Consider the following 27,381-nt stretch of genomic DNA (forward strand, 5'->3'; position numbering starts at 1 on the left):
TTAACTAATTACCCTATTCAAATAAGGTCACATTCTAAGATTTCAGGTGGACACGAATCTAGGGGAGGGAAGCTATTCAACCCACTACAGTAAAATTCTTCTCAATTATATGAACTACGCTTGGGGAGTTACACCTAAGGGAGTGGTAGAAAGGTGATATACGTTTCCCCTTTCTGGCCCAAAATGAGAATGTGAGGAAAGAAGATACTTTGTGTTTCTATTATCTAGTGCTGCATAACAAACCACTCCTCCAAACTGGAGACTTAAAACAGTAACAAATTATTGTTTCTCACAATCTATGAGCTGACTAGGCAGTTATGTTACTTCTTTGGTGTCTCCTGCAGTGTTGGGTGCTGGAAGGTCCAAAATAATACCACTCACATGAATGGCAAGTTGGTGTTGGCTGTTAGCTGAGCTGGGGCTGTTACCCAGGGCATTGATTCTCCTCCATATGGCCTCTCCAAGAGGGTAGTTTGGGCTACTTACAGGATGGCATATGGCTTCCCCAAGAGTGCAAAAGCAGAAACTTTCAGGACTTTGTAAGCTTTAGGACTGAAACCAACAGCATCAGTTCCGTGCCAGTCACCCGGTCAGTTCAGATTCAAGGCAAGGAGATACACAAGGGTGTAAAGAGTAGCGTGGTTCATTGGGGCCCACCAAAGTTTCAGTCTACTCACTTTCCTTCTCTCCTACAACTGTGATTAATGGGGGACCATTTCAAGTGGCAAGTAATTTGCAAAAATAAAGTGTAGAGGTGGGTTAATGGGGCCAAAGCTGTCAAAGATCTTTGAGGCTTTGATGTTGGATAGAGCACCTAGGATGTTGGCAGATGTTGGGGTGAAAATGCTATGAGGCAGAAGCCAAAGTCTTCACTGAATGAGGACAGTAACCTGAAGATATAAAGAGTTCAGCAATGAGGGAAATCAGATAGTAAGAATTCCAAAGAAAGAAGTATTGTCACATAAGGATAGAAAAGTAATGGTCTACAATATGGCACTAGCATAAGGTTGACTGCCCCAGGGCCCTTCCCTATGGAAATGTGAGAATAGGCAGCCTCCATTAAAGTAATCTTTCAGAAATATTAGAAACAATAATAATATGTCTTTGCTGCATGAGAAGTAGAATACTTTTACCAGGTTTCAGAGAAAGCATTGATCAGAATCCCTCCAAGCACTTGAGAATGCTTCTTTAGGTAACTGTCACATCAGCATGGAAGTGTGACAACTTGAAGGGGTTCAAGATTGATTTAGGGAGCAAAACTTAGAAAAGATAGTCTAAATCTACCAATAAATGTATTTGGTTTCACTGAATAGTACTTTAGAAAGTACTTGAATAACTCCAGGTGAATAATAGAGACCCCCTCCCCCCAAAAAATCCATAAGATAGTTGATTAGCATACAAAAAGGCAAAATTTGTAATTGGTTGTTTTCTTCTATATACTCAAAAAGTTTAATATAAAGAAGAAATTTATATTGTCAAAAAATTAAAGGTGATGTGGAGATCAAAACATGAACTTTTACTATTAAACTCATTCTAAACTTTACCTATTAAAGGGACTTCCCTGGTAGTCCACTGGCTAGGACTCCGTGCTCCCAATGCAGGGGGCCAGAGTTCCATCCCTGGTCAGGGAACTAGATCCCACATGCCGCAACTAAGAGTTTGCATGCCGCAACTAAAGATCCCGCATGCCACAGCTAAAGATCCTGCATGCCGCAACGAAGATCCTGCATGCAGCAATGAAGATCGCATGCCACAACTAAGACCTGGGGCAGCCAAATACATAAATTAATTAATTAATTAATTAATTTTTAAAAAACCTTTACCTATTAAATGTACCCACCAAGAGCTGCGTGCCTCTTGGCACCCAATACAAAAAGAAGAACACATGCCCTCTGGGGGGCTGGTAGAGCCTCAAAGATGGTGCTGAGCAGGGTTAGGTTATGCATGCTAAGAGAATCGGAAAAGGAAGAAGAGACCTGTGAATACCTACAGGAAGGCAGAGGTCCCATTCATGGGCTGATAAAATGTCTTCCTCTACAGCTGGCTGTAAGAATAGCCACTACGGGAAATGTCCACGGAGAAAGGTATCTCCAGGGGGAAGCCAGGTTTTAGTTAGGGGAAGACTTGGAGATAAGTTCCTAGCTGTAGCTTAAGTAATGGTAGTTTGTTTGATTTGTGGACTAGGAGTTCCTAAAGATGCAGTGAAATGATTTGGGGAGAAGAAGGAGATAATGTTTAAGACTGTGTCAAGGACAAGAAAGTTAGGCACTGATTAATGAAAACAGGGATAAGCAGCGAGGTGAATTTAATTCTGACAGCCTCTTTTAGGATGACAGGCACCTGGTTTACCTGGCTTGGGGGTCGCATTTCCAGGCCACCATCTAGCACCCTGGGCTTTGAGCACACCTCACGCAGCTTGAGCTCCTATCACTCCAACAACAGTTCTCTTATCTGTTTACTCAGGTTTGTTAATCCCAATGACCACAGTCTCAGACCTTCAGAAAAAGATACTTTGGACGTATAACCTATAGTTCTTGTATTCTAGACTGCTTATCTCTAAAAATTAATCATGCATTCCTCATGGTGCTTAAAACGTCCATATAGAAGAATTTCCCTGCAGATTCAGGATAATTGGCAAAGATGTCACTGAAGGTGATAGACTATATATAACTTGGGTCTGGATGTGGTAGAGGTCCTTTGCACAATTTCCTTTGCTTTTTGAAATGTGAATTTCTTCTATCGATAAAGGCAAATTCTATTTTCAGTGCAAAAACAGAATGATTTTCGAGGGGCAAACTTACCACTTCTGTGGTGCCCCCTAGGGTGGTATCCTGTTAACCACAGAAATATATCAAAATCTGTAAGCAGTCAGCAAAACTTTAGGTTTTGGGAAGAACATTTTCAAAGACCGGCTCACTAATTAACACAAAACAAGGCAAAACAAAACAAAAGCCTTACTTAGCTCTCTGGGTTATAAAAATAAATTTTTTTTAACTTATTTATTTTTTGGCTGCGTTAGGTCTTTGCTGCTGCGCGCGGGCTTTCTCTAGTTGCGGTGAGCGGGGGCTACTCTTCGTTGTGGTGCGCAGCCTTCTCATTGCGGTGGCTTCTCTTGTTGCGGAGCACGGGCTCTAGGCGCGCAGGCTTCAGTAGTTGTGGTTCGTGGGCTCTAGAGCGCAGGCTCAGGCTCAGTAGGTGTGGCGCACGGGCTTAGTTGCTCTGCAGCTTGTGGGATTTTCCCGGACCAGGGCACGAACCCGTGTCCCCTGCATCGGCAGGCAGATTCTTAACCACTGCGCCACCAGGGAAGTCCCATAAAATGTTTTTATGAAAAACTCTGAAAAAGAGTTTTAATCCAAAGTCAGAAGCTTGTTAAATCTTCTTTTCTTTAGTCTTAGCGTGCAGTGCAATAAAATGCATAAGAACAAGCAACAGGTAAAGCTTTGTTCTTGAACAACTCCCTGTATGCCTGCAGATTTGATACTTTATTTTAAGTTCAAGGTTGGGAAGACTTTTCTTCTTGTTTCAAAGACCTTCCATAACAGCCTCTTACCAACACTTCTTGAGATAATATGATGACAAATGCAATAGAAACTGGGAAAGGGGGTGTAATTAGTATTTCAAAAGCAATTTATCTTTTTGAGGAATCTAAAATTTTGAATAAAATATTATTTTAAGACACGTTATCAGGGCCTTATAAGCACTTGATATCTCAAAGACCTTCCATAACAGCCTCTTACCAACACTTCTTGAGATAATATGATGACACAAATGCAATAGAAACTAGGAAAGGGGATGTAATTAGTATTTCAAAAGCAATTTCTCTTTTTGAGGAATCTAAAATTTTTAATAAAATATTATTTTAAGACATGTTATCAGGGCCTTATAAGCACTTGATATCGGCCAAGAAAGTTACTCTCCCCACCCCCCCAAATTGGAAAAACTTCTGACCTCATTTAAAATGTATTATTATTTTATATGCCCAAAGTCTACCAAATGAATTTACTCATATAACAGTGACCGTAGGAATGTGCTCTACTTCGGGGGACTTTTTATAAATGTGGAATATGGCCCAATGTCTGTTGCCATGTAATATCAAGAAATTGTTTTCAATAATTACAATTTTGTGGTTCAGAATACTCCCTCTGTAGTTTTGCCTAGGTTCATATAAAAAAATTAATATGTATTGTTGCTGAAAGTTTAGAAATTGCTAAATCCAGTTGTCAGTTCCCCGTTCTCACATTGTTTAACCACCCAGCAGCATCTGATGCAGTCGGTTACCCTCGCCTCATCTTCTTACTTGGCTTCCATGACAGGATACTTCCCTGTTTTCCTCCTACCTCTCAGTTTCCTTGGCTGGCTCCTCCTCTTCCCTTGACTCTCTTCATTCCAGCATGCCCCAGGTGTCAGTGTCTGGTCCTCTTCGCCATCATGTTCATTCCTCTGATGCTCTCATCCAATCTCACGGTTTTAAATATCATGTATATGCCCATGACTCCCAAACAAGGCCAGTTCCATGGATGTGCAGCCTGTGCCCCCCTCAGGAGGACCCCACACTCAGTTAATGCTCTGCTGTCAAGATCTTGAAAATTCTTAGTAATTGTTTAACAAGGGGCTCTCCCTTTCATTTTGCATTGAGCCCTGCAAATTACATGCATGTCCTCCTCTCAGCTTTATATACCCAGACTAGCCATCTCTCCAGACTTGTACGCCTAACAGCCTGCTCCACATCTCAACTTGAATATCTAACATATCTCAAACCCAGTAAGAACAAAACTGAACTCTTGAATTTTCTTCCCCAAACCTGCTCCACCTCTAGCCTCCCCAATCTCAATTGATAATATCTTCATGTTTCCACTTGCTCAGATAAACACTTTGGAGTTATTTTTGATTCTGCTGCCTCTGTCATGTCCCCCAACCAATCCATCAGCCAATCATGTTGGCTCTGTCTTCAAAACATATTCAGCATCCAACGGTTTCTTACCACCTCCACTGCTGCCATCCTGGTCTGAGCCACCATCAGCTTTTCCCTGGATCACTGCAGGAGCTTCCTGTAGGCCTTACAGTCTATGCTCAACATAGAAGCCACTGTGGCCCCTTTAGAACATAAGCCTGATAACATCACTCCTCCGATCAAAACCCTCCAATGCTTCCCCATTTCACTCAGAGTAAAAAGGACAAACTCCTTATCAAAAACACCCACATGTCTCTAGGATCTTGTTTCACCGCCACCACTGCTCCTCATCCTATTCTTTGAGCTCCTCTCCTATTATCTGCCTCTCACTCTCCACTCAAAAACCATCCTGGCTCCCTTGCTTTGCCTTGAAAATGCCAGGCTTGTGATCATCTTAGGGCCTTTCCACAGGCTGTTTCCTCTACCAGGAATGTTCTTTCCCTGTTTTTTTTTTTTTTTTTTTTTGGCTGCGTTTGGTCTTTGTTGCTGCCCACGGGCTTTCTCTAGTTGCTGTGAGCGGGGGCTTCTCATTGTGGTGGCTTCTCTTGTGCGGAGCACAGGCTCTAGGCACACAGGCTTCAGTAGTTGTGGCATGAGGGCTCTGTAGTTGCGGCTCGCAGGCTCTAGAGTGCAGGCTCAGTAGTTGTGACACACGGGCTTAGTTGCTCTGCTGCACGTGGGATCCTCCCGGACCAGGGCTCGAACCCGTGTCCCCTGCATTGGCAGGCAGACAACTACTGAGCCACCAGGGAAGCCCCTTTCCCTGGTATCTTTATGGCTGACTTCTTCAAATTTTCTCAAATTCAATGAAATCTCTAGACCCACAGTGACCATCCTATTTAAAATTGCAAACTGTTCACTTCCTGAACTCTCAATGCCCCTTATGCCCTACTTAAAATTTTTTTTTCTGCAGCATATATCATCTTCTAATATAACATAATACATCACCATATACTATACAATATTATACATTCTAATATATATACATATAATATATATACCCTATATATAGTATTTTGCATATGTTTTTTAATTTGTTTATTGTTCATTGGCTCCCCTTTCTAAAATGTAAGCTCCACAAGAACAGGGATATATACTATTCAATAAGCACAGTACCTGGCACATAGTAAGCATTCAATAAATATTTGCTATTAAATGAACAGTATATAGTACAATCCATATTTATTACAGAAAAACTTTAAGCAAGGGATTTAATCAATACGTATTTGAATTGTTCTGTCATTTATATAGAGCTCAAGTGATCAGCTTAGACTCCCTCTCCAATATTTAGCATGATGCAAAAGTAAAAACTCACCTTCAGCCGTTCTTTATTCAGTTATTATTCACATGAATGCTATTCCCTTCAACTGTTCATTATTCAGATAAATGGTATTATTCTCAAAGATGGTGTAGTGAGAGTGAGTGGATTAAGAATAAATCACTATTAAGTGAGATGCTCCAAGATTGCATGCAATAATGATGCCTATTTAGTAGCATCTGCTATAGCAAATGAATTTTGAAGTAACTAACTAAGGATGACATAACCTCTTTAAGATCCAACTATAAAGAAGCTACTTAGAAGTCTGTAGATAGTGGACTTCTGAGAACTGCAAATAATTTTTGCTGGTGAGTAGTAAGGCAGTCATTCACAGGAAGGAAATGTAGCTTTTCCCAAAGTTAAATCTTGCCATATTTTTCTTGGTGGTGAGATGAAAGGGTTAATAGTCTCTAATATTTAAAATAATTTTGGGGACTTCCCTGGTGGCGCAGTGGTTAAGAATGCATCTGGCCAATGCAGGGGACACAGCTTCGATCCCTGGTCTGGGAAGATCCCACATGCTGCAGAGCAATTAAGCCGATGCGCCACAACTACTGAGCCTGCACTCTAGAGTCCGTGAGCCACAACTACTGAGCCCACATGTCACAACTACTGAAGCCCATGTGCTCTAGGGCCCACGTGCTGCAACTACTGAGCCCGCATGCTGCAACTACTGAAACCTGTGTGCCTAGAGCTGTGCTCCACAACAAGAGAAGCCGCTGCAATGGGAAGCCCGTGCACCGTAACAAAGGGTAGCCCCTGCTCACCACAACTAGAGAAAGCCTACTCGCAGCAACAAAGACCCAATGCAGCCAAAAAATAAATAAATTAAAATTAATTAATTAATTAATTTAAAAAACACTTTATAAGAAAAAATGTTTAAAAAAATAAAATAATTTTGAAGCTAACTTTGTTGGTGCTTTCAAAGAAAAGTTACAGAGAAAGGTTTCACGTTTGAGCCTAACACTACAATGAAGAAAATGCAAATGAGCAAAGAATGCCCTACCTCTCTAAAAACTAGAATCCTAAGTCAGGCGTCGGGCAGCCTGAGGCAGGCCTAGGAATTGTGTCCGGCCTGGTATGAGGAAAAGTTTGATCTAAAGGATCAGTGTAGGGCTATATTTCTGCCTGTAATTTAATGGGGTTTCAAAAACCAGTATCAAGAGTTTGTGTGGTTGGAAATGAAAATCTATTAAGAAAAATTAACACATTTAGGATGATTCCCTCTGGGGAAGAGAAGAGGATGTTTCCTGTCTTTAACCATGGCTCTTAGAATCTTTTGTGCAGCATTTTACAATTTACATGTTGCTTCCATATACATTATCTTATTTTGATCATGACTAAGCTATTTACCAAACAGGTTAGATAATAAGAAAATAATCAAAATGAGTTTTTCCTTTTTAAATGAGATTTAAACACATTTTAAAATTATATTTATAAGTATAGACTTCGAATATATTAAGTTTCAAAATTATCATTGTGGCATAAAGACTATAATTTTTATTACATAGCACAGATGGTCCTCCTCAGTTTTAGACATGGTTGAAGTTAAGGGAAAATAAGGCAGAGTTAGCTGACTGGCTGTACCTTTGGGAAGCCCAGTCTGTCCCAGGGAATGTCCACAACTCAATTTTGTTGTAATGTCCAGAGCTGGTGCAGCTTTCAGGTCCTTCCCCATACTAAACAAACACTCAACAAGCCTGAAAAGAGTATTTCCCCATTGTAATTAAGAAAATTACTTCCTGTTTTATAAATATTCAAGGATTTTGTGACACAATAGAGGGAAGCAGATAAATACATCATTTAAATGAAGTATTGTGGTTATTATCAACGTATCTGCACAATCTACTCAGGGGAGTAAAACCCATAGTTTCCCTGGGGTGGAATCAGAGATGAACTTATGAGAGAACTGCATCTTTAAAAAAATCATTGCAATACCAGAGAACATGAATAATAGCAGAACTGGGATATCTGATTCAAATAATAACTAACATACTAGTATTTCTGTTTTGAAGCTTTTTAATTCATAAATTAAAATGTAAGACTAGGTATTTAATGCAGTTTAAATTTTAAAATCATACATTAAGTAAAATGAAAAATTACAAAAATTTAAACATTAAATATAAATCATTACCAATATCAGTGGTTGGCAGGTAAAACAAATGAAGTGTTACAAACTAATATACACACTACATGAAATAAAGAAAATGTAATCATGAAAAATAGAAGATGAAATATGATATCTTTTTTTTTTAAGAAAGATGTTTCTTTAAGTGACAATTGGTTTTTATTAGATAGTGAACTTATTTTTGTGCACATTTTTCCAGTTGCTGAGAAAGCGCTTTCTAATTCTACACTAGTTGGAAGAGGACATATTGGTTATTAGCTAACTCCAGATATTTTCTTTTTACTCCATCTCCAAATGATCTTTGTCTCTGTCTCTCTCTGTCTCTCTCTTGTTGACTTTGATGACATATTTTTAATAGCTATCTTTTCCATGGGTTGTGATCTTTTTGTTGACAGCAAGCTGTTGTTCTAATTCTTTCAAAAGAGATATTACATTTCCCTTTTGGCTTCTTCAGTTTCATAGTGGGATTCCATGCAGAGAGTTTCTTGCGTTAATTTCAATACTGGCATTTTCATATTCTATTTGTTCAGAAGTTCCTGGAACACAAATAAGTATTATTCTTCCAATAGGAGATTTTCCTTTCAATTGTCATTAATTCTTCCTCTTAAGAATTATGGAGACAGTGAAGAATTTTATCTAAACAAGTGAAACAGTTTGATTAGAAATTGTAATCCAGTTTAATATGTAATGATTCAAATTTCAGAAATTTTTAGAATAATGGTTTTATTCCAACAAAAAATACTGATCTTCTGGTACCTTAAAATATCATAGTATATGAAACACTAAAAAAATTTTTAAAAACCGATATTGCATTTACTTGCTTAAAAGTGAAATATAATCCACATAATACAAGGCAGATGTGCGGTTCAGTCCCAGCATTAAAAGAATCACAAATCCAGCAACCTGAAGTAATTAAAATAGAAATTCAAATCTTTACTATACCCTCTGAAGAAAATCCCCAAGGAGAAATAATTACTTAAAACTTCAACAAAATCCCCTTTCTTTATCACAATTGCCTGGAACACATCTGGAAAGTTATTCAAAAGTCTTCCTTCTTTGTTCATTACCAAAGTTCTCAGAACTTTCATTTGAACACATACAGGGTGAATTCTTGTCTTCCCATTATCCTTCACCTTCCAGAATTACCATTTGTTCTTTTCCTTGTAACCCTCCCCTCTTTCCCATGAAGGTCTCCTGTGTCCTCAGGTTAAAGATGGAATGGGAGGTAAGGGACTTGAGGTAGGTCCTATATTCTTTCAAGGAGCATGCCTACATTGAGAAAGAGGAAGATAGAACAGTAGCCTGAGGAGGCCACAATGTTGAGGGAGGGATTATTTTTCGCATTGCTTTTGAATATAAGAAACATTAACGTGTTTATAAGACATGGAAAAGGGGCCAAATGGAAAGAGAGACATTAAAAACACAGAAAAGATGGACTAGAATAACCCAAAGATGGAGGTTCCGGGCCTTTGCACGTGCTGTTCCTCTCTTGCCCGAGACTCCCTTCTATTTACTCCATCTGGCTGTCTACTGCTTGTTCTTCAGGACTCAATTCAGAAATCAGGTCCTACAGAAAGTCTTATAGGGTCCCCCCTCCATGTTTCCATAGCTACTGAAGCTCATCCTAGTGTGGCCCTCACCCCTGTATTTAACGGTCTTGTGCACTTGCAGACTCCATCTCTAGAGACCAGGTCTACAAAGCAATCTTGAGAAAGAAAAACAGAGTTGGAGGAATCAGGCTCCCTGACTTCAGACTATACTACAAAGCTACAGTAATCAAGACAGTATGGTACTGGCACAAAAACAGAAATATAGATCAATGGTACAGGATAGAAAGCCCAGAGATAAACCCACACACATATGGTCACCTAATTTATAACAAAGGAGGCAAGAACATACAATGGAGAAAAGACAGCCTCTTCAATAAGTGGTGCTGGGAAAACTGGACAGCTACATGTAAAAGAATGAAATTAGAACACTCCCTAACACCATGCACAAAAATAAACTCCAAATGGATTAAAGACCTAAATGTAAGACCAGACAGGAAAAACACTCTTTGACATAAACCACAGCAAGATCTTTTTTGACCCACCTCCTAGAGTAATGAAAATAAAAACAAAAATAAACAAATGGGACCTAATGAAACTTAAAAGCTTTTGCACAGCAAAGGAAAACATAAATAAGATGAAAAGACAACCCTCAGAATGGGAGAAAATATTTGCAAATGAAGCAACGGACAAAGGATTAATCTCCAAAATATACAAACAGCTCATGCAGCTCAATATCAAAAAAACACACAACCCAATTAAAAAATGGGCAGAAGACCTAAACAGACATTTCACCAAAGAAGACATACAGATGGCCAAGAGGTAAATGAAAAGATGCTCAACATCACTAATTATTAGAGAAATGCAAATCAAAACTACAATGAGGTAACACCTCACACAGGTCAGAATGGCCATCATCAAAAAATCTACAAACAATAAATGCTGGAGAGGGTGTGGAGAAAAGTGAACCCTTTTGCACTGTTGGTGGGAATGTAAATTGATACAGCCACTATGGAGAACAGTATGGAGGTTCCTTAAAAAACTAAAAATAGAACTACCATATGACCCAGCAATCCCACTCCTGGGCATATACCATGAGAAAACCGTAATTCAAAAGGACACATGTACCCCAATGTTCATTGCAGGACTATTTACAATAGCCAGGACATGGAAACAACCTAAATGCCCAACGATAGATGAATGGATAAAGAAGATGTGGTACATATATGCAATGGAATATTACTCAGCTATGCAAAGGAACAAAACTGGGTCATTTGTGGAGATGTGGATGGACCTAGAGTCTGTCATACAGAGTGAAGTAAGTCAGAAAGAGAAAAACAAATATCGTATATTAACGTGTATATGTGGAATTTAGAAAAATGGTATAGATGAACCTATTTGTAGGGCAGGAATAGAGATGTAGACGTAGGGAATGGACATGTGGACCTGGGGGGAAAAGGGGTGGGTGGGACAAATTTGGAGACTAGGTTTGACATAAATACACTACCATGTGTAAAATAGATAGTTAGTGGGAACCTACCATATAGCACAGGGAAAAGCCTGCATGTAGCAACGGTGCTTTGTGCTCGGTGCTCTGTGATGACCTAGATGGGTGGGATGGGGGTGGTGGGAGGGAGGTCCAAGAGGGAGGGGATATAGGTATACATGTAGTTGATTCACTTCATTGTACAGCAGAAGCTAACACAACATTGTAAAGCAATTTTACTCCAATAATAATAATTTAAAAATAAGACCAGGTCCAGTTGATCCTTGTAACCCCAACCTCAGGCAGAGGAAGTGGTGCACACTGTAGTAGGTTCTCAATTAACATTTGCTGAATAAATGAATGAATGCTTTAAAGAGAGGAAGAGGTGGGTTTCCCTGGTGGCACAGTGGTTAAGAATCTGCCTGCCAATGCAGGGGACACAAGTTCGAGCTCTGGTCCAGGTAGATCCCACATGCTGCGGAGCATCTAAGCCCATGTGCCACAACTACTGAGGCTGCGTGCCACAACTACTGAAGCCCACACACCTAGAGCCTGTGCTCCACAACAAGAGAAGCCACCGCAATGAGAAGCCCGCGCACCGCAAGGAAGAGTAGCCCCTACTCACCGCAACTAGAGAGAGCCTGCATGCATCAACGAAGACCCAACGCAGCCAAAATATTAAATAAGTAAATAAATAAAAAAATAAAGAGAGGAAGAGGTGGTCACACAACCATAAAAATAGGATGAGTCTTCTTCTTTTTGAAAGAAACTACTTAAAACCATTATTTTCGTGGTCTCTTTAACTAAGATAGGAATCCTGACAGCTCCCATATCATCTGAAGGCCCAAAGAGAAAGTATAAAAGGAATTAAATATTCTACAATTTAAAATAACTAATTGATTCCAAGACGAGTGGGCTGTGGAAGGCAGCCCACTTCAAATCTCATGTAGCCTATCTCAAGTCCCAAACATGCCCTTCTTCTTTAAGGCTTTAGATTTAACCGTTCCAGAGAATTAATGTTTGTTTTAAGCAATATATTATTTAATATAACATGTATTATCTCACAGTTCACATGGGTCAGGAATCAGAGCATGGGTTAGCTGGGTCCTCTGGGTCAGGATCTCTCACAGGGCTGCTGTTAAGGTGTTGCCCGAGGCTGTAGTAATCGCAAGGATGAGCTGAGGAAGAATGTGCTTCCAAGCTCACTCACATGATTGTTGGCAGGATTTAGTTTGTCACGAGCTGTTGGGCTGAAGGTCTCAGTTCTTTGCTGACTATTGGCCGTTGGCTTCCCTCAGTTTCTTACCATGTGGTCTTCTCTACAGGGTATCTCACAACATGGCAGCTGGCTTCATCAGAGAGACAAGTGGGAAGACCCAAAGGGAAAGTGTGAACAGGATGGGAGTCAGTCTTTTATAACCTAATCTCAGTAGCGACAACCCATCATGTTTGCTCTATTCTATTTATTAGAGTCAAGTCACTGGGTTCTACTCACACCCAAGGGGAAGGGAATATACAATGGAGTGAGTATCTGGAGCACAGATCACCAGGAACCATTTTAGAAGCTGCCTGCGCAATGGTGTTTTCACGTTTGTGTCATCAGGTACAGTAATAGAACAACAGTTCTGCAATTTACACGGATAGGTACATCAAAGAGAGGACCCAACCCAGAAGTCCTACATCTGTCTTGGACCCACTATGAGAGCAGGTGTGTCAAATCTCCCCACTGCTACATGTCAAAAAAAAAATCTGTGGGACTTTAGCATCCCTGACCAGCCTCTAAAACCACAGGGCACAACTTCAGATCGAATGACAGAAATTTATAGAATTGTACAAATGAGGCAAGAAGGATGAATCCAGGGAGTCGTGCCCCTCCTTGGTTTACCAAAAGGTTGGTAGGATTTTCAGGGGAAAGAATTAAAGAAAGAGGCTGAAAAGAAGAAAGGTAGAATCTTAGCCTACTTCCTCAGAAAGCAGAGCCTGAAACAAAGGCTGAAGTCTACATTCCTTTTTTTTTTCTATTTCTTTATTTATTTTATTTATTTATTTATTTTCACTGCGTTGGGTCTTCGTTGCTACATGCAGGCTTTCTCTAGTTGCGGCAAGTGGGAGCTACTCTTCGTTGCGGTGCGCGGGCTTCTCACTGCAGTGGCTTCTCTTGCTGTGGAGCACGGGCTCAAGGCGTGCGGGCTTCAGTAGTTGCAGCACGTGGGCTCAGTAGTTGTGGCTTGCGGGCTCTAGAGTGCAGGCTCAGCAGTTGTGGCACACGGGCTTAGTTGCTCCGCGGCATGTGGGATCTTCCCGGAACAGGGCATAAACCCGTGTCTCCTGCATTGGCAGGCGGATTCTTAACCACTGCACCACCAGGGAAGCCCTGAAGTCTAGTTCTTTATTGAGGAATGTGAACTAGGGAGCAGGAGCAAGGGATGGGGGATAGAGGCAGGGAAGATGGAAAACTGATGCAACGATGCGTCATCAAGTTGGCCATCACTATGGGTGACTGGCTGTGGGATCCAGTGGGACTACCAAGGAGTCCCCTGAAATGCATCTCAGGACAATCAATTAGGGATAAAAGGGGGGTAATATTCTTCAGTCAAATCCCATACCCCATTGCTCAAAGGTCCCCCCAAGGGTGTGAGCCCCACTACTTCTGGGTTGCATAAACATGAGCACCATGGTGGGTTTCCACAGTGTTCTTCACCATGGAGCCAGCAGACAAACCCCAAGTGGAGGGTGAGGGGCAAGATTACAATTCAAGATTATGAGCCCCTTAAGGTCATGGACTATGCATTTTTCATCTTTGTGTTCCAAATACCTCAAAATTATGATGGATAAATGTTCGTGGAATAATGAAGGAATGAATTTTAAAGCCTCTAGATTCACTGAATGTAGTTTGTGACTTACATGCTCCTTCAAACTAAGAAATTGTGAAAAAGTAGAAAAATATTTAAGAACCAGGAAAGCCATTTCTGGTTTATTAATAAATAGGAAGAAAAATATGAAGACTGAGTTAGTCTGAAAACCTAACAATGTAACACCTTAAAACACAGCTTTTGCTTTATAATAGTTAAAAATTTAAAACATTTGGTTGGTTAAAATAATTGCATGTATATTTATATTTTAGTCCACTCCACAGAAATTGGAAATAGTTTTATATGTGTTTGTAGAGAAAAAAATATACAATTACATAAGACTTGTTTAAAATAGTATTATTCACAGTGAGGTGTTAAACCCCTAAGGATATTCAGTGGTGGGTTCACAAAACTTACAAAGTAAATATGCCATATCTTCCAGAAACAAGAGTGTTACAATGATTTTTCCTCTGGGAGGGTGGGGAAGGGGCAACCTGAGAGGTAGGTTGGGGATGAATACTGTTCTCCTAAGTATACATAGCATAAAGAGGCTGTGACGGTTAATTTCATGTGTCAACTTGACCGGTCCACAGGGTGCCCAGATACTTGGTCAAACATTACTTTGGGTGTTTCTGTGAAGGTGTTTTTGGATGAGATTAACACTTAAATCCTTAGCCTGAGTAGAGCAGATTGTTCTCCCCAATGTGGGTGGGTCTCATCCAATCAGTTGAAGACCTGAATAGAACAAAAGCGCTGAACCTCTTCCAAGTGAGAGAATTCCTACTGTTTGATGGGCTTTGAACTGGGACATCAGCATTTTTCCTGCCTTCAGACTTGAGCTGAATCATTGGCTCTTTGGACTAGAACTACACCATCTGCCCGCCTGGGTCTCCAGCTTGCCAACTCACCCTGCAGATCTTGGGACTTTCCAGCCTCCATAATCACAGGAGCCAATATACATACGATAGCTAGATGGATAAATAGATAGATAGATAGATAGATGATAGATGGATCCATCTTCTCTGAAGAACCCTGATCAAAACAGAAGCCAAGAACATTCATACTTGACCTGTTGAATTAGAAATGATTCCCTTCCCAAAGTCTTCACTAGTATTTACTAACTTCGGTAAACAAAATAATAACCATTCTATTTCCAAATTGGCCTCAAACAGAAATTGACATAACATAAAAATAAATTGTAGAATCCAGGTGGTAGGTAAATTAATTCTCCCTGTATAATTCTTTCTACATTTCTGTATGTTTGCTAATTCTCATAACAAAATATTGAGGAAAAGAAATTTATTGGCCAGCCAAGATGGCTGCCGCCGCGCTGAAGGCTGCACGAGGGTGGTCGGGCTTTCTGCTGGGCGTGCGGAGTGTCGTCCTGCGGCTTCCAGGGCTGACCCAGGTGAGGGGGAGCCGCTATGGTCCTGAATACCAGGACCCCCAGATTGACAAGGAATATTACCGCAAGCCCTCGGCTGAGGTGACTGAGGAGGAAAAGTATGAGCGGGAGCTCAGGAAGACTCGGGGTATCAAAGCTGCTTCAGCGACGAAAACAAGCTCTGTGTTTGAAGACCCAGTGATCAGCAAATTCACCAACATGATGATGAAAGGAGGAAACAAAATACTGGCCAGATCCCTCATGACGTAGACTCCGGAAGCTGTGAAAAGGAAGCAGTTTGAGAAGTACCACGCTGCTTCTGCAGAAGAACAGGCAACCACTGCACGCAACCCTTACACCATCTTCCACCAAGCACTGAAAAACTGTGAGCCTGTGATTGGGCTGGTACCCATGCTCAAGGGTGGCCGTTTCTATCAGGTCCCTGTGCCGCTAGCCGACCAGCGTCGCCACTTCCTGGCCATGAAGTGGATGGTTACTGCGTGTAGGGAGAAGAAGCTCCGGCGGATGCTGATGCCGGAGGAGCTGTCTCGGGAACTGCTGGAGGCTTTTCACAAGCGGGGCCCTGTGATAAATAGAAAGCACGACACGCACAGGGTGGCCGAGGCTAACCGCGCGCGGGCCCACTACCGCTGGTGGTAAGGCGCGGGCGGAGGAGCTGGGAGGAGCCCAGCGCGCTCTGCTGCAAGAAATGGCGTGAGCCACCGCCATGTTGCAGAACACCTGTGGGTTAAGCGTATACTTCCCTTTCAAGGGCAGGCGGGCCTCATAAGAAAGATGGAGCAGCATGTTTACTGATTGTTAGTCCTTTCTTTGGGGGCTAGAACTCGCTCTCCCTGCCCCATCTCCTTGCAAAGAGGGGACGTATCAACTTGGATTTCCCCCAAGAAACTTAGGGCTCATCCAGCCCTTCTCTTCCTTCAGATTGGGGTGGATCTTTGGGTGATATGAAAGGAAGCAGCTTTAGTATCAGAAAAAGTTTATTAGAAAATTCTCATCCTGAGCTAGTGTAGCATGTGATGTGGTATTGCCATCCATTAAAACCAACTGGAGGAAACATGCTCGGTTCCAAAGTGGTCCTTGTACAAAATGTATAAAAAGCAGTTTCTGATGTGAAAAAAAAAAAAAAGAAATTTATTTAAAATGCATAGGTTGTGAGAAAAAAAAAAACCTTTAGGTTAAAGAGGAAAATGAATGTTTATAAATAGAATAAAGTGGAACAAAATCCTTACTAGGATTTTAAATCAATTGAGTTTAATTCAAATCCCAATTCCAAAATGGCAGTAACAAGATGCCATCTCAGCAGATGACCTTGACCCTTAATTCATAGACAAGAATGACACCTTCAGGTATGAAGTACCCCAAATGTCCAGCACCCTCTCCTACAGACTTACCTCCAAGTATCTCTTTTTTAGCTTTCTCTAGTCTCAGAGGATGAAGTGTACTGCCTCTTGGTCAAGACCAATCCAGCCACCTTGTCCTTGTTGCTCCTTCATTCTTCAAAGTCTTGCTCCATCAGTTAATCTCTCTCTGCTCTTGTTTCTTCAGCTCCTTTCTCATTACTGGTTTCTTCCCCTACAATATTTATGAAATGCTTAAGAATCTACTTTTCCAAAATATCCCTTCTTTGTCTCAGATACACAAGATAACTATTTCATGGAGATTCCTGTTTAGAAGATTCTGGGTCTTCCTTGGGTAATGCTGGTCTGTGAACTGTCTGTTACTGATCAGAGATTGAGATAAGGAAGTTTCATCAAAGTGTAAAGCAACTACACCAATAAGCACGCAGTTTCATTCAGCATTTTTTTTTTTTTTTAAGTAAGACTTTCTCAATGAAATAAACAGTGTGTTCGTTTATATTCTGGCACCTTACCTCACTATGGTTACGGTCTAGTAATGAACAGTTTGTGGACCGGCACCCATCAGTGGACTAGCTTGTTTGTGGACTACACATGGAGTAATACTGACCGGAGTGACAATAATGCAAATCTCACTATATCCCCACACCAACATCCTACCCCGGTCAAGTGAGGCTGGAGAGAGAATTGTCAGAATTAACTCAGTTACGTGTTCAGATTACACTTCTAAGACATAGATCACGTATGTTTGAATCAACATCCCTCTGGAAAACTGTTTTTCAAACTACAGTTCTTGACCCAAACTACTTCCTAAGAATTGTTTTATGGAACTTTTGGTTCAGTTATATTTATATATTTTTGATAGGTTATTGTTTAAAAATATTCATTCCCCTTATCTCCGTGAGTATATTTTTCTGTCCTTGACTTAGGGCTTGCCATTGACTTGCTTTAGCCAGTGGAATGTTAGATGTGACATGATCAAAGGTTTGAAGAATATTTGTGCAACTGGGCTTACTATTTTGCACCTCCGCCATTTCCATAAGAAAAATATGCTCAGGCTAGTCCACGAGTATCAATAATAGGATGAGAGACGCATGGGGCAGAACCACCCAAGCTAGACCCCACCAGCCAGGATCAGTTTATATCAGCTAACCACCCACCAACCCACAGACCCATGAGCAAGCCCTACCAAGATCAGCCGTGACACCCAGCTGAGTCCAGCATAGATCAGCTGACCCTAACCAACACACAACTGAGTGAAAGAAACGCTTGCTCTTGTATATCCCTAAGATGTTCTGGCTGCTTTATTACAAAGAAATAGCTGATTGATACACATTTATATGTCTGTATTGGGTTGACAATATAATGTGTATTGCAGTGGGTAACAAAGGTTTGAAAGCCACTGGTCTAGAAAAATACCATGTTTCTCCTGCATTCCTTGCTATTTAATGAACTTAAAGGAAGTTCCTGTCTGGGAGTGGCTGCTTGCAGTAATAAAGAATGAAGGTAAACAGAAAATAGAGCTGAGAGATGAGAAATGAGGGGTGGGGGGTGGGGCAGAAAGAGACAGAGACTTAATAGCAACAAGCCTTTATTTTATATGCTGAGGTCCCTAAAATTGACTGTTTCCTGTTGCTTTTTCTTTGAGAAGCTTTTCTCAAGTTCTAATACAATAGTATTTATTAATAGTATTAAGTTCTGGTTTTCACACTGGCATATATTCATTGTTTATAATCCATCTCCTTGCAGTATTCTTAGCTTAAATCATATATAAAATTAAATGTTGGAAACAAAGGTAGGATTTTTCTTCACAATTTAATTCATCCTACCCATTATCATTACATCTCAAACTATAAAATGTTGGATGCTTCACAGAGGCTTAAATATCTTATAATTAAAACACTTTAGTTTCAAAATGCAATTCATGGCTCAGAAGTAATGAGAAGTAATAATTTCTAATAACTGTCTCAATTAATAACTCCCATTATTATGAATTTTATATTTACCATGTTTTCAGTACTCCATTTAAGAGGGCTGCCCACCAGGTGAGGGTTACAGCAGTAAGACCTGTGGGGTGAGTCACCCACAGTAAGGGCTGAGGGATCGTGGAGGAGGTAAAGGCCTTTTTTTGTGGGGAGGGGGATTTATTTTATTTTTTATTTTTGAATTTTATTTATTTTTTAAACAGCAGGTTCTTATTAGTTATCTATTTTATACATATTAGTGTATATATGTCAATCCCAATCTCCCAGTTCATCCCAACACCCCCCCAGCCCCCTACCCCGGTAAAGGCCTTTTGAAGACCAACAAAAACACCCCCAGAATTTGGAACTGCCATAACCAGCGAGTGTTAGAGAAGCAGCAGTAATGACAGAGTGAAGGTTACCACACTAAGAATAGTGAAGTAAGAAGACAATCTGCCTCCATTCTTCTTCTTCCCTGGACCCACTTCAAAGGGCTGGGGGATGACGGGGGGAGGGTCCCATACCCACTGCAAACCCCACAAATTTGGCCTATGTTAAATAGAACCGCATTACTCTGATAACCGAAAGTAATGGAATTAGATCAAGATGTAGCTAAGAAACCCTGTATCCAGAGGGAAAGGGGGACTTTTTAACAGTTACTTTTTTAAAATCCTGTTTATATCCTGATAAATTAAGATTCTTTAGGGAACCTCTTTCTTTGTATTGTTATCTCTAGGAATATTTCTATCCAAATAAGGGACCATTGTATATATTTGGGGTGCCATCTCCTTGGTCAGTTCTGGAGAAGCTTTGATTTTACTTCTAATCTCTATATTTAATAATAATAATAATAATAATTAACTTCTGAATATTTACTATGTGCCAATGACTGTGTTTTTGTCAATGTCTAAGTGCCAAATTTATACATTATTCTATACATTATATTTAGATTACTATCTCCAATCTCCCAGAATTTATTTTAGGAGCCCCTAATCTCATGAGCAGCATGTTTCTGAAACATTTTCAAGTTACTTTCACAAGTCAATTTAATGTTAGTTTGCATCCGTTTCCGAGGTTGACGCATCTAATCTTATCCCCGGATCTTCAGATTACCTCACAATTTGGATTCTATAGTTCCCTACAGACTGATTTTAATGAATATTCGTTTTGTTTTGTTTTTTTGGCTGCGTTGGGTCTTCATTGCTGCGCGTGGGCTTTCTCTAGTTGCGGCGAGCAGGGGCTACTCTTCGTTGCAGTAGCTTCTCTTGTTGCAGAGCATGGGCTGTAGGCACGTGGGCTTTCATAGTTGTGGCACGTGGGCTCAGTAGTTGTGGCTCGCGTGCTTAGTTGCTTTGCGGCATGTGGGATCTTCCCAGACCAGGGCTAGAACCCATGTCCCCTGCATTGGCAGGTGGATTCTTAACCACTGCACCACCAGGGAAGTCCCTAATGAATATTCTTGCAAACACCTTTTTTAAGCAAGAAAAGTTGATTTGTGAATTTTCTTTTATGATTTGTGAAGCCAAGGGAAAGAAACGAATGAGTTGGTATATTCTGTAGCAGGGGCAGAATTAAAATGTAACTTTAAACTTTTCACTGTCTAGTCTTTTTCTTTCTTTTTAAAAAAAATTTAGCCAAACAAATCATTATAAAATCATATTTGTATGATTTAGAAGTTTAGCAAAATTGTTTAAATCACCTGCCTACTTTTAAAAGACTGTATACACATTTAAATATAATTCTCCCAGATAAAAGTCTATATTATTTTTAAAGACAGGGAGATTTCATAGTCTCCTTTCATAAACAATTCCAGAACTTAAAAAAACAATTCTTCCAGAAAATGCTCTTTATGTCTAACTGCATAATTCATTCCTTAAACAAACATCTACTATGCATAGGCATTGTACCCAATGCTGAGAATATAAATTAAGACACTGTTCCTGACCTTAAAGGTAAATTTCATTTATCACAGGTAGAAATGCCCACAGCCAAGTCATTTAGTATGTTGGGTAAGAAAGTCAGAATTCAAAAAGTTCTCAAAAGTTTCAGGTAAGCTAAAACAAGCCAGGTGAAATTAAATGGCAATACATTTAAACTCATTTACTGAGGAGGGAGGGGAGGGGGGGGGAAGGAAAATAAAAAATCTACTGGAGTCTAAGTGGGGAGAGACCAGGCAAAACACTAACAAATGTAAAAGCCTGGAGGATGCAGTTGATTCCAGATTTAGTAACCATGTGCAGTTGTTGCCAAGAAAGCTAATTTTAGGATGGCTTAATAAAAATATGGTGCAAAGAAAAGGGGTCAAAATATTTCCAATTGATTTTGTACCAATTAGATCTCACACTGTCGTGGGGGATGGCTTATTCTAAGTATTCAACACAAACTAGAGCACGTTAATAGGACAGTTGAAAAGGTGAAGGGTCTGAAAACAGTATCACTGTAGATTTGTCAGAGAATGATGATGTTTACCCTAAAAGAGAAGCTGAAGTGGGACATGATTGCTGTTTTCAAATATTTAAAGGACCCATGTGACACAGCTTGCTAGCTGCCTTTCAGTACTCATTTTTCCCTTCATCCTTAGCTACAGAGCCCTGATTCTTAGCAGAGCACTTTGACATTTCCCAGCCTCCTTTGAGGTTAGTGGGCCATGTGACTAAGTTCTGAACATTGATATATCAGCATAAATGGTATACGGTACTTCCAGAAAATCTCCTTAAAGAGAAGGGGTGTGCCCTCCTGCATTTCTTCCTCTATCCTGCTGTGAGGAGTGTGATCGTGATGACTGCCCTCTAGCAGCCACTTTGGATCATAAGGGCAAAAGTGACACTCCAGGAATGGAGGAGGGGTAGGAGAGAAGGAGCCTGGGTGCCTGACACCTTCATGGCAGTTGTCATTTCAGCCTAGGACTTTCAACTTCTGGATATCTTTTACATGAAAAGAAATAAATTTTCATTTTGTTTAAGACACTGTTATTTGGGGTTTTTCTTATATGTAGTTGAACTTTGGGTGCCAAAAAAAAAAAAAGATATTTTCTAAGACCTAGACATCTTTAAAAAAATGAAATGATCTACTTTGTGATGCAGTTACCTATCTCTGTATCTGTTTAAATGGAGGCTGTAAGACGAGCTTCAGAAATGGTAAATATTCCAGGGGGTGAAGAGAAAGTGGGTTATAAGACCTCTAAAGTTCCTTGCAGCTCTTAAGGTATGATTTCCCCCCACCCCACCTGGGGATCAGTGGCTCTAAAAAACAAAACCAATACAAAAACACACAGCTCCTTCTTCCTGTTGAAAACATGTTTGGACTGTCCCCACCAGACTTGGTCCAACATGAGTGGCTTAGTGGTGGGTAGTCTCCTGGCCATGCTGCCTGACTCTGTCTTGGAGTTAAACTTATTCTAAGACAGGCACTTCTAAAGTAAAAATAAAGGAGAACCAAAGAGCAAATCAATAAACTCTTCAGCAAAAGTGGTGTCATAAGGACACTCATTATGAACCTGGAAATGAATAAAACAGGACCTCTGTGGAGGTCCTTCCTGTGTGCCTATTGTAGTTGGCGAATCAAGGTGTAGCCCACAATCATCACCATGCTTAAATTTTTTTCCTTTTGTAAAATGAGGATAAAACCCCTATCGCCTTTCCATCTTTCCTCTTCCATTCTACTTCCCAGCTTCTAATAACTGTAACATTACTTTGTTTACTTTGTTACATTGTCTTAATATTGTTTTTTAACTATATTTACCTGTGTTTTGTCTATTGATTCTTTAAACATTTATTTCCTCGAAACAGTAATACATACACATGGCAAAAGAGTCCAACCGTGAACAGAACACACAAGAGATAAAGTCTCCCTTTCATCTCAGAGTCTGACACCCCATCCTCTAAGCATGTATAGGCTGCTATATATATTCATAAGTGTTTTCTAGAGGCACTATTATTTTATCTTTTACATTTAGGTCCACAATCTATTTAGAACTTTTGCATAAGTAAAATGTTCACATAAGCATCTGTTTGGGAACCCTATTCAGGTCCATTGGTCTACTTTCTAACATCTGGTAGTATAAATCCCCCAACTTTGTTCTTCCAGATTATCTTGGCTGTTCTTGATTTTCTGACTTTCCATATACATTTTAGGGTCAGCTTGTCAATTTACACAGACACACACAGACACACACACACAAAATCTGCTGGGATTCTAGTAGGGATTAGACTGAACCTACAGATCATTTGGGAGAACTGACACTTTTACAATATTAAGTCTTCTGATCCATGAGCATAGAATATCTGTCCAGCTACTTGGGTCTTCTCTGATTTCTCTCAATAACACAATTTTCAGTACAGAGTTCTTGTACCTCTTTCATTAAAATTTATTCCTAGGTGCAGTGGGTGGGATGGTGCCCCAAAGACATTACGTCTTAATCCCCAGAAACTGTAAAATGTTTTATTTGGAAAAAGCATCTTTACAGATATGATTAAGGATCTTGAGACAGGAGATAATCCTGGACTATACAGATGGGCCGTAAATGCCAGTAGGGTCTTTACATAATAAAGAAAAAGGGAAATTCAAGACACACACAGAGGAGAAGGCAATGTGAAGATGGAGGCAGAGGTTGGAGTGATTGTGGCCTCAAGCCAAGGAAGGCCAGCAGACAGGAGAAACTGGAAAAGGCAAGGAGCAGATTCTCCCCTAAAGCCTCTGGAGGGAGCGTGGCCCTGCTGACACCTTGATTTCAGACTTTCGGTTTCTAGAACTGTGAGAAGATGAATTCATTTTAAGCTACCAAGTTTGTGGTAATTTGCTACAGCTGCCACAGGAAATGAATACACTAGGTATTCAATAGTTTTGGTGCATTCGTATATGGTATCACTTTTTAAAAAATTCATTTTCTAATTGTTTAGTGCTGGTACATAAAATATAACTGATCTTTACATACTGACTGTATCGACTTGCTAAATTCATTATTAATACTAAATGGTTTATAAATTATTATAATTTTATAGAGACTATCACCCTTTCTCCAAATAACAGGTTTATGTATTTCTTTCTAATCCTTATATATTTTTACCTTGCCTTTTTACAGTCGCTGGGAGGTCTAGCACAATAGTGAATTATAAATTCTTATACATTTTGATTTTGTAACTATGAAAATGTACTGTCTGTTCCAAACTTATAATATAATGAAAATAATGTTAAAAAATTTTAATACAGTAAAAAAGCAGCCAAACAAAATAATCAACATCCTTCTAGTTAACAAATCCAAAGGACTTTTCTTAAACCCCTCTCATGACTCTGCATCCTTAGACATTATTAACCCAGACATTGCTTATTAACCCTTTTTAATGCTTGCTTCTTCCTTGTCCGGATTCTTTTCTTCCTCTAACCCCTTATAGACATCCCCCAAATTTTCTTAGAACTTTTCTCTTTCTATACTGTCCTTGTTCACTGTTGGGATACCATTTTGAGGCCTATTATTATTCTTCAGAACCCTTTTCTTCAGGGGCAAAACAGAAACTTGCTTCCCTTCCTTTTTTTAAAATGCCATACCCCAAGACCCCTTCTTCATCCGAGTAGAATGCAGTCTTCCCTGCTCTGCCTTCTTTGCTGTACTCAAGAAAATCGTGAAATCTTCTCACTTTAAGGGTTTTACTAATAAATAGAAGTTACAGAAGTCCCCAAACCTTCACAATGTTTTGGTCCTGATCTATATACAAAAATTCCTTTCTGCAGAAAAGTGGCTGGAAGGTGTTGCAAAGTTGGGGTGTCAGAAAGCTGGCTGGCCAAGCAGCCTCAGAGTGACATTTATCTTTGTGAATTCACTCAGTTCAGGGTCTGGCCTTTGTGTTACATGACCACAGATGCTGAATCATGATCATTAGAACTTGTGTATGAAAACCAAAATACCAATGTGTTAATTCACAATGAAAAATGTAACTGTCAAGGGAAACGACTATTCATTTCATTCGGCGAAGACATTCTCTCCTTGTAGAAAAATTATATGGGAATTAAAATAATATTCAGAACTGTATTTGGTAAGAAAAGGAATAAAAGGTTTAGTTTTATGATTCAAATATTTAATGGCATCATATCAGGTTTTGATAGAGACGAAATTACCTCCACTACCAAAACCAGATAGGTTTTGTACCTGCTCAGGAGACCTTCCCCTTTAGACTGAGACGCTGTCAAATACTTACTTCCCAGGCTTTTCTTGGCTCAATTCCTGATTTAGACATTCTGCTTTAGGGATGTTGTTTCTTTCAGTGAACTATTTTCTGGCCAGAGAGGCTTATTTTTGGTTTGATCCATTCTGCATTGACCTACTATAGAAATCTTCCAGGACAATCTTTATTTTTAAGTGTTTGAAGAATATCTTACTGTGGACCTCAAATACCACTCTGCATACATCTGCATACTAGATGTTCACAACAAGTTCTCACTTCTACTTACTGGTGAGCAAAATTAAAAAAAACAAAAACCTCAAAAAAATAAAAAAAGGAAGAAAATCCTAAGTAGCCCCCAATGCCAGGCAGCCTGGCGCAGAGCAGACGTCCTCAAATCTGGTGAACGAAAAATGCAGTTCCTACTCCTGCCTAATGAAATGCAGGAAAGCATTACAGAGCGCATCGCCTGCCAGGCTGGAAACTCTGCCAGGCTGCAGCTCTGGCCTCACCTCCACTCCGGGCCTCCGCCCTCTCCAGAGTTCTGCTCCAAGGCTCGACCGCAGGTCAGCGCACTGAGAAAGCGCCAACTGGGCAAGGACCCTGTCCTAATTTTATTTCACAACTGACAGCACCCACTCCCCTAATTAAATAGCAAAGACAAAAAAAAAAAGTAAGAGAAGGAAAACGGAGGGAAAAGGTTACCAAAAAAACCCAACAAAAACAACCACCTTTCAGAAATATACAGCTGTATTGCTCGGCACTGGGAACTCATCTCGGAAGCCTCAGTCTCTCCAGGGAATCAGGCCCCAGTTCTGAGGATCAGAAACAGAACTGCAGCGTCTGGATGGTTGGGACCGAGCCTACTTCTCCGGCCACCTGGGCCTCGGGACCGAAGACCTCCCTGTTACTCCGCCCGACTCCACCGCGGGCAAGCGCGCGACCCTAGCTCGACGCTGTTGGAGAAGCCCTGAAACTGGGCAGCCGGTCCTCCGCAGCATCTCAAGAGGGCCGCGCTCCCGCCGAGGTCTGCCCTGACATCTCGCCGCGCAACCCTCTAGAAAAAAGGGGGGGCCGCACCCAGAACTCGGCCGCCTAGGGTCGCACCGGGCCCTTTCTCAGGCCGGCAGCGTTCCTTCCGCCCAGAGAGGGCAAAGAGTCCGGATGCCTCGCGTGCGCCTCCGCCCGCGCTCCGGAGCGCCCCCTAGAAAGGAAGCCCGAGAGGCGGCCGCGCCTCTGCGGCGACTTTATTAGCGCTCGGTTGGGGTTGCCCGGTCCGTCGGCGAGCGGGACTTCCCCTCCCCTCCCCCTCTTCCCCGGCGCCCCTCCTGCCCTCCCCCGCCCGGAGGCCGGAACCTCCCTGCGGGGCGGAGTGATACCGGCGGCGCCGTAGAGCTCGGCGCGGCCGAGAGGGGCGCCGGGGACTGCGCGGGGCGGCCGGCGGGCGGAGGAGGAGGGGAGAGAGGCGGGGCCGGGGCGGGTTGTTGTGAGGCGACTGCGCTACTGCCGGACCGGGGCGGTTATGGCGGCTCCATATTAACACCCTCCTCCTCCTCCGCCGCCACCGCCGCCTCCTCCTCCTCCTCCTCCTCTCCCTCCCGCCCGCGCTCGTAAGCCATCTCCCCCTTCACCCTGACGCCTACCTCTTCTCCTCACCTTTCCCCCTCCCCTCTTCTACCATGCCCGGCATGATGGAGAAAGGGCCCGAGTTACTGGGGAAGAACCGATCGGCCAACGGCAGCGCCAAGAGCCCGGCGGGCGGCGGTGGCAGCGGCGCCTCGTCCACCAACGGCGGGCTGCACTTCTCGGAGCCCGAGAGCGGCTGCAGCAGCGACGACGAGCACGGTGGTAGCCTCGAACTCCTCCCAGCCAGCCCGCCTGCCCCCCTCCCTCCTCCCCTCCCCCAGCCCCCTCCCCTCGCCGCGCTCCCGCCCTCTCTCCCCTCGGAGCCCGGGCGCTGCGGTAGCCTCGAACTCCCGGTGCAGTGCAGCAGCACCCGCCGCGACCCCGTCCCTCCGCCCTCGCCCAATCCTCCGCCCTCGCCCCCCCCCCAGCTCCCCGCCCCCATCCGCTGCCATCTCCCGGAGTGCCCGGAGTTAATATCTTCCCATCCACCCGCCGCTTCTTTCCTCCCTTCAGCAATTTTCATATTTTATTAAGTGTCTCTTCCTTTTTTCTTTTTTCTTTCTTTTTCTGCCCCCACGCCTTTCTCTTTTT

The 27,381-nt window shown here is 41.6% G+C and overlaps 1 protein-coding gene, 1 long non-coding RNA gene and 1 pseudogene across 10 annotated transcripts in view; 2 read left to right on the plus strand and 1 right to left on the minus strand.

Moving 5' to 3' along the window:
- Nucleotides 1-3,192: 3,192 nt before the first annotated feature.
- Nucleotides 3,193-26,948, minus strand: LOC309632942. 2 transcript variants are annotated; one of them, XR_014247161.1, is made up of 4 exons: nt 26,821-26,948; nt 17,082-17,262; nt 9,377-9,669; nt 3,193-8,936 (listed from the first exon to the last, which is right to left on the minus strand). It is a non-coding gene; the product is annotated as an uncharacterized lncRNA (long non-coding RNA). The 2 variants fall into 2 exon arrangements; XR_014247162.1 differs by lacking the exons at nt 3,193-8,936; nt 9,377-9,669 and adding an exon at nt 12,789-15,317.
- On the plus strand, nt 15,311-16,798 carry LOC309632821 (small ribosomal subunit protein uS7m pseudogene; annotated as a pseudogene). Its single transcript has one exon. The product of its transcript is annotated as a small ribosomal subunit protein uS7m pseudogene (transcript).
- The window catches only part of RCOR3 (REST corepressor 3), a 50,317-nt gene continuing 49,477 nt past the window's right edge, over nt 26,542-27,381 (plus strand). For 2 of the 7 annotated variants that reach the window (XM_082400173.1, XM_082400172.1), the window contains exon 1: nt 26,542-27,012. In XM_082400173.1, coding sequence (XP_082256299.1) covers nt 26,844-27,012 — 169 coding nt within the window. In that variant the 5' untranslated portion in view covers nt 26,542-26,843. The remainder of the gene's footprint in view (nt 27,013-27,381) is intronic. The other 5 variants (XR_014246935.1, XM_082400169.1, XM_082400170.1 and 2 more) reach the window with 5 other exon arrangements.

This window comes from Balaenoptera borealis (assembly GCF_965194805.1).
Source record: "Balaenoptera borealis genome assembly, chromosome: 1".
In the NCBI taxonomy this organism is placed as follows: Eukaryota; Metazoa; Chordata; class Mammalia; order Artiodactyla; family Balaenopteridae; genus Balaenoptera; species Balaenoptera borealis.